At 33.8% G+C, this 15,726-nt stretch overlaps 1 protein-coding gene across 5 annotated transcripts in view; it reads left to right on the top strand.

The window, feature by feature from the left end:
• The window catches only part of UPF2 (UPF2 regulator of nonsense mediated mRNA decay), a 109,070-nt gene that overhangs the window by 52,476 nt on the left and 40,868 nt on the right, over window positions 1–15,726 (top strand). For all 5 annotated transcript variants that reach the window (XM_078075143.1, XM_078075140.1, XM_078075141.1 and 2 more), the window contains exons 9-11: window positions 5,027–5,135; window positions 11,870–11,983; window positions 14,220–14,336. In XM_078075143.1, coding sequence (XP_077931269.1) covers window positions 5,027–5,135; window positions 11,870–11,983; window positions 14,220–14,336 — 340 coding nt within the window. The remainder of the gene's footprint in view (window positions 1–5,026; window positions 5,136–11,869; window positions 11,984–14,219; window positions 14,337–15,726) is intronic.

Below are 15,726 nucleotides of genomic sequence, written 5' to 3'. Positions count from 1 at the left end.
GTGAAAAAGTCCCTAGGGCATTTGGTTGTCGATTTCAGAGTAACTGACTCCAGTCTTTTATTATGTTTCATATTTTTTGAATCATCATCTGCTTCTTTGTTTTAATGAAGAAAATCCTTTGTATTCTTTTAATTGAACAGTAGCAGTATTCTTTCACATTCCTTCTTTTTCTAGGCATTTTTGAACAAGATAAAATTAGTAACTTCCAACAATTAAATTCTTTAGATTTTAAAGAGAAAAAAAAGCTGGACGTTTCTTTTAGAAAGCTGATTGATTACGAGATAAAAACCTTTAAGAATTTCTTTTCTTCCCCCTCAGTAACAAAATGTGTGTTTCTGCATTCTTATTACTTGTGGTTTATGACTAGATGTTTACTAACTTGATGATCATTAACTGCTAGTAAGATACTTAAATGTGTAATTTAAGAGACCTTGAAAATGTAAGCAAGGTTTTATTGTTTAAGAAAAAATCATTCTTTTTTAAATGGTTCACTCATTAACTGTTAGTAAAAATAATCATCACTCTCGAGGACAAAAATTCAGTTTTCAAAGGGAGAGGATCTAAGTTTATTTTCTAGTTGACTTTCAGAAAAGTCTAAAAATACATATCTAGCTTAAATTTTAGTACAGAAATTTGCTCTTTAGTTTCATTAAAATGTTTTATTTTGTGGTTAATACCTTCAGTGTGATTCGCATAGCATTTAGTACTCCATTACCTTGTAGCCTTGCATTGTATAGAAGGGTAGAAAAGACAGAAAAGCATACTGAAGCAGGACTAACATTGAAGAAATATATAATTTATTACCTTATTTCCAACATATGGGGCTTTATTTTGCGAAGTAATGAATGAACAGTCACAGAGCTTGAAGATTTAAATAGGGCAGGGTGGCATTTACTATCAGCTGTCCTTTTAATTGTGAAAGGTATAATGGAAAAAGGGGAATTTTAGAAAAGTGTTAGTTTGAGAAGGATTTGGTGAGCTTTTTAGGAGTAGAGGATTCTGGGAAAACAGAATTTCTAATTTTACTTTCACATGGCCAATTCCCACAGAACAAAAACCAGGATTACTAACTATCTGGAAAGGCATAAAAGAGTTAAGATCTTCCAGGGAATCCTGAAACTATTTTTTAAAATCCCTTTGGAAGCTGAAAGCACTTACTGTTTGTTAGTTCACCGATAGCAGCCTGAATGGATAGCACAGACTGCTTTCCTTTAAAAAGGTTAGCTATTTCTACCTTTCTTTTGGGACTGGGGAAAAGCTTTGATATAGATTGAGCTGATTTTGTAGAAGAAGAAAAAAAATGAAATAAAGCATAAGTGACTTGTCCAAGAAAAGAAGAAAAAGGAAATGATACAGTTAGGTTAAAATTTTTGATGCTAAGTGGGTATAATCTCATTGTGTTGAAAAATACATTGAGAAAGACAACCAAAACTAAAATAATTTTAAAAACTCAAGAGCTGGTTCTTAAAATCCAATAGGGAAGCATTTAGAAAATATAAAGAAAAAGAACATTTAAAAGTTTAAGAAATGAATGGTGCCTGGGTGGCTCAGTTGGTTTGAGCGACTGCCTTCTGCTCAGGTCATGATCCTGGAGTCCCTGGATCGAGTCCCGCATTGGGCTCCCTGCTCGGCAGGGAGTCTGCTTCTCCCTCTGACCCTCCCTCTTCTCATGTGCTCTCTCTCTCAAAAAAAAAAAAAAAAAAAGTTTAAGAAATGAGCCAGATGATATGCTAGAAATATTTTTTAAAACACTTGAAAAATCTCAGTGAAACTCAATTTTCTGGGGAAAATTATACATTTCCAAATTATTTCAAGATAAAGTAGACCACTGAAGTTATCAGTTAATTTCATCTTAAATAGAGTAAGACTAGATAGCTTTATTGAGTTCTTTCAATCTTTTATGGAACAAGTGATTTTTCTGCTGTCTGGTTTGTTCCAGAGCATAGAAAAACAAACTTGCCATTTCATACTATGAATAGGCAGAGTCTAGTAAAGAAAGAGCAAGGAAGTTTGAAGGATTGACCAGTCTCACTTTTGAATGTCCATACAAAAATTCTAAGTAAAAAACTAACAAATCACATTTAATAGTATATTAAATGAAAATCCAGCAGGATCAGAGAATTGATCTTAGGATTAAAAAGATATTTTAAATAGGAAACATATATAAAATAAGAGATTATATTATTATCCTTTTAATTGCATAAAAATATTTGATAAGCTAGCTTTGATAAAATGTAAAACTTGAAGTTTAATATTATTTTTATAAAAATCAGATGGTACTTCCTTGGAGTGGTGAAGAATATTTTTGACTAAAAGCTAACAATAAACCTAGGGGCACCTGGGTGGCTCAGTTGGTTATAAGCATCCAACTCTTGGTCTCGGCTCAGGTCTCGATCTCAGAGTTGTGAGTTCGAGCCCCACATTGGTCTCTGCACTGGGCATGGAGCCTGCTTCAAAAAGGAAAATAATTAATAAATAAACCTAGTTATGGGATACCAGTAACATTTATTTATCTAACAAATGTTTACTGAGCACCTACTATGTTGTTGGCACTGTGTTGAGTACTAGTAAACTGTTTCCCATGGAGCTTACATTCTAGTGGGGAAGGGTGACAAGGTAATAAACAAAACAAGTAAGTAGATTATATAATATGTTAGAAGGTGATAAATGCTACTTTAAATATGCACGGTAGAGGATTAGGGGTGTGGGGCTGGGTGGATTTGTGGTTTCAGGGGAGTATTTGGAAGAAATCTAACTGAGGAGGTGTCAATTGGAAGTAAGACTTGGCCTTTGTGAGGGAGTAAGTGTAGATATTTGGGGAAAAGAAAAGCATCTTTCAGCTGAAAAAAAAGCCAGTGCAGAGACTCTGAGGTGAGCTTCCCAGCCATGGGAGGATTAGCCAGGGCAGCTGAGACTAGAGGTTACAGAAGTACTATTTGAGAGAGTTAGAACATGAGCCTCCTAACTCCTAACACATTCCTCTTTGTTGTCCTATGACCTCAGCTCTTGTATTCATTCAGTGTATTCTTCATTTTTCTGATCTGAAATTGTGGCAGTCGGGGGTGGTAGAACCTAGGCGTAGGTTTAAAGTAGTTTATTTGTATTTGGCAATTGGTTATGAACTGAAACAGGAAAAAGTATTTGTTGCTAAAGTGGGTTTGAAAAACAAACGAAAAACCTAATAATATATTCTAACTAAAATGTATTTCAATTGTAATATATTAAAATACAGTATTCAACCAAAGTTTAAAAATTTAGAAAGTAAATTTGCTATTAGTGTGAATCCATCTGTTATGCAAGAAAATTAAAGGTTTATTTGTCGTAGGCTTTTTTTTTTGACACTAATAGACATGAAGAAATTACAATGTATTTTTGAGAGTATCTCACAGAAACACTTCATTTTTGTAATATCAAGGAGTAATGTACCCCATATGTGCACATTTTCTGTATGACAGGAGCTTAACCTTCAGTTGATAAAACTTTAAATAATTTAAAGGAACATATAAAATAACATTTAACATTAAATGTCTTGATTTAGATCTTTACATAATTTGTTTGAGCTTTTTCATTGTTTCGGTAAAGAAAGATGTGATGCCTTTAATAAAACTTACTGAGTCACTACTACAAAGCCACTATTTTCCTGACTTCTCTCAGCATCTGTTCCATTATTTCTGAAATGGTGATTAAAATATCCACCTTATAGGATGGTAATTAGGATCAACAAGTTCAGTAAAGTATATTATTAGGTGCCTAGGACAGAGCCTGGCAAGTTAATAAGAACTAAATGATAATTTTTAAAAGAAATTATAATGGTCAAAGAGGAGTGCAAAGGTTTTCAGGCTCTTAGGTATGAATTTGAGTACTTCTCTCCACCTTCCAAATTTACCTCCATTCTTCCTTTCTTTGCTGTGTTTCTTCTTCCAGCTGAGCCTTAATCTGTCCATGCTGGGAGTTTCTAGATCTAATCCTAAACCTTGCATGGTGTGCATACTTTTTTTCTCTGATGGTGAAACCATTTTCATGTATTATTCTGTAGTGCTGTATTCAGGGATAACTATAGGGATATCCTGTAGGATTGTGTGTTTCTGTTCTCAGTGGCTGTAGACTGTGTAGTTTTTTGAGCTCTTGTGTTGAATTTTTATAGTTTTTAACTTCCTTTCTCACTGTTAGCTCCCTATAACTTGGTACTGTTATCGCAGCTGCTTTTGTTAATTCATCACTGCTGCTTACCTACAGCGTCTGCTGAGTGTTGCATCATTGAGTAATCGAATTTTATAAAATAATGGCTGTGGCAGGAATGGAAAGTAAATTTTAGCTTGTGTATTCATTCTGATTAGTAGTGGCTGCCTGGAGTGCTGGGTTAAGCAGGATTCTGGAGCTGCATTCAGGTTTGATGAGAAAGTGCTCTGATAATGAAAGGGGGTGGCGGCATGAATAACCACGTATTTGCCAGTTATTGTCTAGAGTAAGAGAGGATAGGCACTGTGGGCGAATCTGAGTAGGTTCTGTAATGAATAAGATGTAGAAGTGTGTGGGTTTGTGATAATATTTTGACTTCTTAGATGCCTTCTTGGTTATCAGTTACCCTTTCACTTTAGACATTAAAGTTCCCAAATAACTGATCCGTGGATAAATGAAGGAAATGGTTTAAAAGGATTCTGTTTTGCACTATTTAAGTTACCATTAAGTTTGTTTACTTAGTAATTATGTGATTAAAAATTCAGGCCATGTCAAAACTTAGTGCTTTCTGCGCTTGGTATTTCATATGTTATCAAAATTGTATACTCAGTGAAATTACAAATGTGCAGTAAATGCACTGAATAGAAAATACCAGATTATTAATAAGCTTTCACAAAGCAGGTTGAATTTCCATATGCTTCATTATGATGGCAATAAATAGGCACGTCTGTACGATTACTAGTTTTTATCATTTAATGTGTGAATATATCTGAGAAAGTTTAAATTTTAAGATGAATTGCTGCTGGTATGTCTTTCCTTTTACATATATCACATATAACTTTTGCAGGTTGGATTTGCTACCATTTTATGCAAGATTGGTTGCTACATTGCATCCCTGCATGTCTGATGTAGCAGAGGATCTTTGTTCCATGCTGAGGGGGGATTTCAGATTTCATGTATGTATTTAAGCATTTATTTTGTTATATATGTACACACACACATTTATATACTTACAAGTTGAGTGAGGATTCTTTAAGAATATGATTATTGTATTGATAAGCATATTTTTGAAATTTGATAGTGGTATAACAGTTCAGAATGTATGGACTTCTGAGTTGTTAAAATGTAAATTTTCTCAACAAAGCTTGAAATTGGTAAGTGATATATTCCAATTTGGAGATGAGCTGTTGCTGCTACCTTGTTTCCTACAGGTACTGCACTTTTTGCTTTTGTAAAGTAAAAACCATTCTCCAAGGTCAAGAGAGCCAGCAGGTCTCATTGGTGTTCTCAGAAGAAACATAGGATTGGCCATGCGAGTCAGGGCACAGTGCCTGGAAGATGCCTGTTGGGGTGTCGGGAGTCCAAATGTATGGGGCACACGAGGTTGCATAATTGATCTGATCAGTGAATGCTGTCATAGCCCATGTTTTTACTGATTCTTGCCTTAACAATCTTTACCTTGTATAGCGGTAAGTTCTTAAAGAGTACCCTGGTAAGTACCAGGGACCGGTTTCCAGACAGCTTCTCTCCCTTTCCAGTCCTAGGAGTCATAACAAATTGCCTGTTAGTGGTTCTTCACATCCATACTACCTACCCGTCACCTTGTGCAGGTGATATAAATACAGCCTTGAAAGGAGTAAAATGATTCCTTAAAAGTGACTGAAAGTGAATATTGGTGGACTGAAAAGACATGTTTTCTGTGTTTTAAAAGCAGTTTGGAAACACTGAGATCAAGAGAGTTAAATGGTTTTGTTTTTGTTCTCTTTTAAGAATTCCCAAAGCTTTAATAGGGTAATGTGCACTTTGAACCTGGGATGGGTCAAATATATAGTCACTCAAAGAACATACTTTGATAAATGCTGCCAGTTCAGGGGTTGATGCACCAAGAGTCATGATATTCTCATTGATTTATTTAATCCCATCATGCAAAACAAGAAACGTTTCCTGGCAGACAGTATGACTCTATTATATGAGTTATGCATATACCCCTCAACCAGATCCAAAAACAGCACACAGGTTGCTGGACCAAGCATCATTAGTGCTTTTTTTTGGTGAGAAATTTAAGATTAAGAGTATTCTATTCATGTATCTTTCGCCTCCCACATTTGATAACTGGGGTGGGAGTTGAGGGAATTGGCAGTTTTGTTCCTGATGTAATGCTTCATTACAACTCAAAGACTTAGCAGAATTCTAGGAGAATACTGTGGGAACCACTGCCTTCAGGGGAGAGAAGAAAGGATACTTGAAGTCATTGATCACTTCGGCCTCCTCCATGATCTATCTTTCCCCATCCCGACATCTGCAGACTTTGCCAGTGACTTGTTTTTTGTCTGTATATATGCTCAACACTTTCCCATCCTTAAGTGAAAATAAAATAATAGCAACAAGAAAATGTCTTTCAGCCTCACCCCCCATCCTCTTTCATTTGCTTCTTGTTCGAGTTTTTTTAGAGCATACTTGTCTCTTCTGCTTCTGACATTTACCCTTTGTTTTACCATCACAGCACCCTGGCAGAAACCACCAGTAGTATCCTCTTAATTGCTTTATGTTGGTTGATGTCCCTGCAGATTCTAAACTGCTGGACTCTTCTGCTTTTTTCTGTCATTCTGTCTCCTCCCACTTGCTAGCAGTGTTAACTCTGGTCGAGTTACTTAAGTGGGGATAATACTGGTATCTTTTCAAATGGGATTGTTCTTATGTATTAAACTAGATAATGGATATAAAGTTCATCACACAGTGCTCAGACATAGATATTATTATAATAATAATTATCCCTTCTCTCCCGCCACTCTCTCCTGGTTCTTACTTATGACTGCTATTCTCAATATCTTTTATCAATAGTAAAATATCTTTTACTTTTTTCCAACTGAGTCTGTATCTTTGCGTTCCCCATATTTTCTTCTTCACCCTCCTTTTTGACAGAACATACTTTACCTGGGCTTCAGTTGACTTTTCTCAGCAACCTCAATTACATGTCTCTTGCCAAAACCTCTCTCTTGGTGCTTAGAAAGTTCTCATGTAGTTCTAGCTAAATATGTCCAATAAAATAAACTCATGACTTCTCAAAAAACATCTTTGTCCTTCACTTCCTCATATCAACCTTTATTCTCTCTGTAAATTTGCAATATTTTTTCTCTAGTCCCTAAGAGAAATACTTCTGCTTTTGCTCTGCAGACATTCAGGAGCCAGCATTCACCAAATTCTGTTGGTACTGTCTTCTAAAACACTTCTTTAAATCTAGCATCTCCTCTTCATAGCTTGAATTATGAGAATAGCGTTTTACTCAGGCTTCCCTGTCTCTGTCTTCTAATTCCAACATATTGTTACAATCATACTTACCTTCTGCTAAGAACCTCACCTGAGAAATTAAACTGGTTAACAAAACTATATGAAATCTCATATAGTAGTCGCAGAAATTCTAGTTAAAACAACAGAGCTGCTAATTTGACCAACAGATTAGTAAAGATAATAGAAATGAGAAACCATCTGCACTTGAGGTCAGAATTTGGAGAAGGAGTTTGGTAATATGTTTCAAGATTCTTAGAGGCATTTATACGTTGGACAACTTTGAGAATCTGTCCTAAGTAAGTAATCCTATATACCCAAAAAAGCTTTATTCACATCCTAAATTGTGGGGAAAAAATGGAAAATAAGCTAAAAGCCCAACAGTGAATTAAGAAAATGGTCATATAGTCACAATGCTGAAATGATATAGAGCCATTGAAAGTAATATTTACCAAAAAATTTTCATAACATATAGAAAGTGCTTCTTTTGGTGGAAAAAAAAAAAGCAAGCTGTAAAATCTTACACACAATAAATTTACAGTTATGTTAAAATGCTTGGAATGTAAAGAACAGAAAAGAATTACATATTAATATGTTAGCAGTGGCTGTCTTTGAATAGTGGGGCAATAAGAAATATTTTTTCCTTTCTAATTTTCCATGCCCCAATTTTTCAACAGAGCCTACTTATTTAACAGTGAAGGGACAGCTTTTATTTAAATATATCAGACTGACTAACATTTTTAAAATTAGTGGTCTTTCAGCTTTTTAAATCAAATCTCTCTAGTGGTAAAATAAATTGACCACATATCCCAGTTTGGCATACTTATATGTAAATTGTATGTATTTGCAATTGTATGAAATATTTTCTGTAAATTTATAAAATAAAAGTAAATTGAAAAGTATGAGATCAAAAACATAAATAGAAGTTCTAAGACTTTTTTCCAACACTCTAGTAGATCAAGAGTCTTACCCACCCTACCCTGGAGATCAGTGGTCCGCAGCATAAAATAAACTTTGCAGGCAAATTTACTTGTTTATAGACTCAGTGCCTTCTTAGTGTCTAGCATAGAGTAGATTTTCCAAAAAATTAGAATGATTAAATGAATAAAGTTTATGTAGAACAAAATGAGCAAATTATAGAGGACGATGTATAATGTCTATTTGGGTGAAGTTATAGAAGGACCAGTTTGGGGAGGAGGGTCTTCCTAGATAGGCCTCAGAAATCCTTACTTTTTATATGTTGATGTATCTGAAGAGTTTTTATTAATGCTTATGAATTTAGCTATTTAGTTGATCTCAATTTTAGCTGTCATTAATAAATGAGTTGTAAGCAACATTTTTGCTAACGAAGATTGATTATGTAAGTAAAATTCTATAATAGACATTGAACTAGAAATATATAGAAAATTTTACATTAATTCATTTGCTTCTGCAGAAGTGTTTTGACATACCTTTTGATCATAAGGAGTCAACAAATGAGACTGGAAAATGATAAAGGGTCAGAATAAGTCAGTCTTTTTTTTAAGTTACAGCCTTTTAAAAAGCCTTCATTTTTTTCATCTGAAAATGAGGGAGTAAGATAATTGATTTTTCATAATTCATTAAAAAATTCTGTAATTTTGTCATGTTAATTAGATTGTACCTCATTACCTTCAATAATATATAAGAATAATTGTAGATGATACACTACGTTACATGTTTTGGAAGTTATAATGCTCAGTAATACCTAAAATTGTATAATGTTCCACAGCAGTTACTAAGAGCTTGTACATGCAGAATCACCCAAAGAGATTTTTAAAGACATGTTTGTACACTTCTCAGCCCTATTCCCTCTAAAGACTCAGGTTCATTATATTATTTTTTAATTACTTCCTTATACACTTTTTTGCTTCCATGTTTCTTCAGCTGTAGAAGAAACACATGCTCAGTGTGGGTTATTAAGAAAATATAAAATACATAATTTAGAAAGAAGAGGGGATGCCCCATAATTTCATCACTTTAAAGCAAACCTATTAATCTTTTAGTATATTTTCTTTACCTTTTTTCCCCTCTGTAGCTTTTTTTGGGGGGGGATGAATTTATAGTATATGTATAATTTTCCATTCTTTATTTCTCACTGAGAAGCATTCTGCCGTCATTTAAAACACCTCTTAAACATCTTTTTAAAGGGGATATAATCTTTTGTTCTGTACACTAGTTGCTTAGAAATCAAGTGAAGTGTAGCTGTTGTTACTACCACCACCTCCATCATCATCACCATCCTTATTTTTATCTTTATTTTACCAAGTGAACCAACAGTTCAGAGAATTTATATGAATTATCCAAGATAATATACCCCCAAAATGGCGCAGAATGACTGCAAGGGCTCAGATTTTTAACTATAGATCATTTGCTCTTTTTTGTCCCTGCGATACATCTATAAACATTAAGTGTTTTCATTTCTTTGTTCACTCCATAAGCATTATTTAGTGTCCACGTATTAGTGATACAAATATACAAAGATGGATAAAATTAATAATAGCTAATATTTATTGAACTCTTCCTGGTGCCAGGCACTACTGTGTGTACTTTACATGTATCAGTTGACTTAAGACAACAACTTTATGAGGTAGGTTACTTTTATTAGTACCATTTTAAAGATGAGGAGATTGAGGCACGGAGTTTAAGTAACAGCTAGTAAGTGATAGAGCTGGGATTTAAACCCAGCAAGTCTGGTCTAGAGTCCATACTCTTAATGTATCCTAGGAGTTCATAAAAAAGATAAATCAGTATGAGGAGCTTTTCATATGCATTACTTAACAAACATTTATTTTGAAAGGATCTGTATGAAAGCTGTGCTCTTTTCTGAATTGCTGAAACAGTCAAGGTTAAAGTCTATGAGTTGAATTTTATGATTTTATTTTTAATTGATGCAGTTTTATTGATGCTTTAATAAATGCTAATAGTGAGCTTCTAGTTTGCTCTGATGCTTTAAATGAGTAAACATAGTTTTGTTTAAAAATTATCCCTGAAGAGCTAAAAAATCTTAACACCTATCTCTGTATACTGTAGAAAGTAGGTCCTTAAAAATGAAGATGATAAATTCAATCTAAGTGTTAGCTCCTTGAGTACGTAGAAGTTTAGTATTTATATAAATGACTCATTAATTGTCTAGCTGCTGGTGAGTTTAGGCCTTGTTTTAAAACCCAGCGTAGGGCGCCTGGGTGGCTCAGTTGGTTAAGCAACTGCCTTTGGCTCAGGTCATGATCCTGGAGTCCCGGGATCGAGTCCCACATCAGGCTTCCTGCTCAGCAGGGAGTCTGCTTCTCCCTCTGATCCTCCTCCCTCTCATGCTCTCTGTCTCTCATTCTCTCTCTCGCAAATAAATAAAATCTTAAAATAAAAAAAATAAATAAATAAAATAAAACCCAGCGTATACTAAGGTAGTGGAATTCTCAAGTAATAGTTAAGAGACTGGGATTTTAGTACTGATCTTTCATCAAGTCATTTAAGAGCTTTGTGTTGTTTTATTGTTTAAATTATTAAATCAGATTATAACAGCTATTGTTTCTTTCTCAGAATGTTGTTATGTGGAACAAATAAGATAGGATAGTAATCTGGAAAAGTAGAAAACACTAAACTGGTTCAAGGCACCACCATATTGAACAACTGAATAAAAGAGAGTATTCTGAAAAAGTACATTAAACTAGTTCAAGGCACCACCATGTTATTGTCACTGTTGTTCACATAAAAGGTTTCTAGACTGTTGGTTTTTTTGTCATGAAAATGTAATCCATTTACATTTATCTTGACATATGTTTGCATTGTACTATTGGAATAGGATTTTGTTGTACTGAATATTTCTTGAAATGTATGCCTAAGTTAGAGGGCTTGTATTTACAATAAAAAAGAATAGTGATTATATCAGAAATTCCACTGTAATGAGTTTATGATAGAAAATGCATACTGTAGTTCATAAGTGTAGTATACTAAGCCTTGATAATATTTTTGCTTAAGTGAGCTCTTGGTACTTATTATTTTTAAAGCAGCATTTCCTAAAATGTGTTCCTTAAAATATTAATTTACTGGGATATTAACTAGTGGTTGCTAGCATCTCAAAAGGAGGTTTATGTTGCTAAATAAATTTGAGATAAATTGAATTAAATTAGGTTAAACAGGCTTCTTTATTTGAGAACCAATTTAAGCCCAATAAAGTGCATCGTTTCCCCAAATTATTTGACCATGGAACTATTGGCAAATCATATCCCGGCACTCGTGTTCCACAGAGCTTATTTTGCCTTAACTTAAAGTAATTTGAATAGCAAGAAATTTACCCAAATGCAATCTTACTAAAATTACATTTCTTATCACATAGATTTCAAAATGTTAATTCTCTAGCTAATGTCTCTTTTCTCTGATTTTGTAGGTACGAAAAAAGGACCAGATCAATATTGAAACAAAGAACAAAACTGTTCGTTTTATTGGAGAATTAACTAAATTTAAGATGTTCACAAAAAATGATACATTACATTGTTTAAAGGTTAGTGCTGCATTATTTTGAGTTGTTTTTAATAGACAAAGTTTTAGTTATAAATGCTGGAAAAATTGAAATAAGGAATATTTGTTTAATCCGAAGGACAAGAAAGGAGTAAAACAGAACATTAAACAGATAAGCAGAGTTGAAAACAAATAATAGTATGGTAGATAGAAATGCAGCTATCACAGTAATTACATGTAAAAGGACAAAATACATGAAGTAAAAGCCTGAAGAATATAAGACTTGATTAAAACAACACTGTAGGCTGCCTACAAGAAAGATAAATATGAAGACCAGAAAGGCCAATATAAAAAGATGGGGGGAATATACCATGGAAGCACTGACTAAAAGTTACCTGGTTTCGGGCATCTGTGTGGTGCAGTCGGTTGAGCGTCCAGCTCTTCCGTCCAGCTCTTGGTTTCACCTCAGGTGGTGATCTCGGGGTCATGGGATCGAGCCCTGCGTCGGGCTCCGTGCTTAGTAGAGAGTCTGTTAGACATTCTTTCTCCCTCTCCCTCTGCCCCTCCTACTCATGCTCATCTGTCTCTCTCTGAAATAAATAAATCTTTAAAAAAAAAAAAATTCACCTATTTTCATTATCATCAAACAAGGTACAAAGCATTTATTATAAATAAAGAAGGACAATTCATAATGATGAAGAGCTAATTTTAGCAGGAAACTATTACCCATTACCTTTCTGAATTGGTATGAATCCAGTTAAGGGACCTTCAAAATATATAAAACAAGAATCAACAAGGAAAGAAATCCACAGTCATAGTGAGGGACTTTGAAACACCTTTCACTAACTGAAAGAAGAGGCAGACGAAATTAGTATATATATACAGAATTGAACAATACAGTTAACAACCTGGATCTGATTGACACTATACCCAATAGCATCAGAACTTAAAATCTCTTCAGATGCACATGGATCATTTACCATAATTAACAACAACAAAAAAATCACAGCAAATTAGAAAAGACTGAAATTATTCAGAGTGTTTTTTGTCCACGATGGAATTAAGCTAGAAATTAGTAAGTAATTATATGTGGGAAAGCTGATGCAGCAGAGATGGAATAATTCTACATTTGGAATTGATCATGACTAACAATGACAAATTTTATATCAAATTGATTTCCTTAGTATATTAGGTATATTACACAAAGTGGGTCTCATGGATTCAAGTACATTTGGAAAACCCCGAGTTAAACAAATTTATCAAGTTTCTTTACTGCTTGATTTCTTAAGAGTGTTTAAAATATTAATAGTCATTATTGATATTCAAGGGGTTAAGTTTCCTAAACCTACTTGGAGCATCTCAGAAGACAACAGAATACATTTAGGGAAACTCTAGACAGCATTTTAAGAGTGATTATGTAAGATTTCTCAATGCTGTATTTGAAGAGAATCATACCATGGAACAATTTAAATGTTAGTATATTTTTTTTATAGTAATTATTACAAACACACAGGAAGGATATACATTTCTTTGACCTAGAAATTCCATTTCTGTGTGTGTGTTTTAAGGAAATAAATTTGCACAAATTTATCTACAAGGATGTTTGTCCCACAGTTGTTTTAAGTAGCAAGAAATGTAAAAAATTTTAATATCCAATAAATAAGAATCACTTAAGTTTTAGTGTAGTTCATATTATACAGTAATATGCCCCTTTTAAATCATGCCATAGAAGGATAAATAAGGACACAGCAAAATAGTCATATTAGCTGAAAAAATACCAAGTTATTAAATAATGTGATATGTTTGAATCTGTTTTGGTTTAGAAAATGTGCATAGAGAAAAATTGGGAGGATAAATACTGAAATGCTATGGCAGTATGTTATGTTTGTTCATACAGTGAGCCTGTTGTGGTCAGAATTTTACAAGTAAATGTCATAAAACCAAAACAAAAAAAAAAGATTTAGAAAATGTTAGCTGTGTATTTCATAGATGTTTAAATACATAGCATCTAATAGTCATTATATAGAAAGGGCTGTAATACTAGTTTTCATGTATTTATCTTAAAGAAAAGGCATTAAGTATATTGACGATTTTATATAAAATTTTTGTGGCTGAACACAAGATACTCAGCAATGAAGCTTGTTAAGCCAAAGTAGACTAACTTTTGTTTTTCACACATAACATTTTTAAAGTTGTTACACACATTAGATCTGTATTTTCTTTCTTTAATAGGATTGAAGTGTTGTCTTTGTGTTTTCTCATCATCATTATTATTGCAGATGCTTCTGTCAGACTTTTCCCATCACCATATTGAAATGGCATGTACTCTACTAGAAACATGTGGAAGGTTTCTTTTCAGATCACCAGAATCACACCTGAGGACCAGTGTACTTTTGGTAAGGGCTTGAGGATCCTAGCAAGAGCTTGAGGTTCTTGATTTACTTCAGGGGTTAGAAATATTGACCAGTGCCTATGATCTTGCTCTGCTATATAAATAGAAGCATTTCTGCCTAAAGTAGAACCTCCCATATTTATGTGCTGTGGCCATTCCAGGAGAGTTGTAGGAATTTTTCTCACTTGGCTTCCAGTGAGTTCACTGTATTGTAAAGGAGGATTAAGTTCAACCCCAAATACCTTTTGATAAATGATGCAAATGAGCAAGTACTGTTAATACTGTTATGTTAGAGCCGTTTTTTACGGATGTTCTTGAATGTTCAAAGAAGCCATTGTTAAAGTGTCTTAAGCATATAAAATACAAGCTTAAAAATATAAAATTTAATTTAAAAATTAAAAACTGTAAACTTGAAAAATTAACTTGGGGTAGAAGCTCTTTCTTAAGCTACTTAGGATGCTGAAATGGCCATCAAGTTTATTAAGCAATTAAGTTATTATGCTTATTGATAATATCCATGCATTCCCTTGCAGCCTTGGGAGGGTGGGAAGTGTGGTGGCAGAGTGAATATTGGTGTTAGTGTTAAAGAGAGCTCAGATTTAGGAATCCCTGGGCATATACTGTCATTACATCAGTGTTACTGTTACAGAAGTCTTGATTGTATCATTTTCTTTAGATAACTTATTTTTTTTTAGAATCCAGTTGTGAGCCTGAATATTCTCTGCCAATAATACTTAATATGAAGAAACATGAGAATTTATTTCTAATAAACAAAAGCATTAATGTGGAGGCTGTCAAATGGAATTGATTTCCAAATTCTCTCTAGGCTTATATCACACTAACAAAAGTCATTCCAAGTTCAAATTTTTATCGTAACAAGGAAAAAGCTCTTCTTGCTCTTTGGCTCAGGCTCTTAAGGTTAAATGAGACCATGTGTATAAAAATGTAATAGAGCTAGCTTTTAATGTCTTGTATTTATTTACAGTATTTGGATCCTCTCTTTTTGCTAGGGAAAACATTTACTAGTCATGGTGGTATGGATGAATATTGGATTGGCTCAGTAGATCTTTTCCCCTCTTATAGCAAAAGCAGCTAGCTTTTATCACTGGTTGACTAGATCCGTTTTGAATCACTGCCTCTTGAGTTGATGCTCAGGGGCTGTGGACAAGTTATAAACCTTGGCTGCTTTTAGTTTTCTTGCTTGTAGAGCTGTGTCAGAGCCTAAGGTCTAACACCAAGCAGTCATGGACTGATTTGTTCTAAAAACATGGTTTTGGTATAATAGTGTGCTAGTATATTCTTAGGAATACCTAATGATTGGGTTTTTTTTTTCTTCCTCCTTTTCTAGTTCTTTATCCTGAAATTCTGTCACTGAGAATAGAAATTTGGTTAGG

Source organism: Halichoerus grypus, chromosome 6 (assembly GCF_964656455.1).
Source record: "Halichoerus grypus chromosome 6, mHalGry1.hap1.1, whole genome shotgun sequence".
NCBI classification, from domain to species: Eukaryota; Metazoa; Chordata; class Mammalia; order Carnivora; family Phocidae; genus Halichoerus; species Halichoerus grypus.
This window is presented reverse-complemented; position numbering and strand designations above follow the sequence as displayed.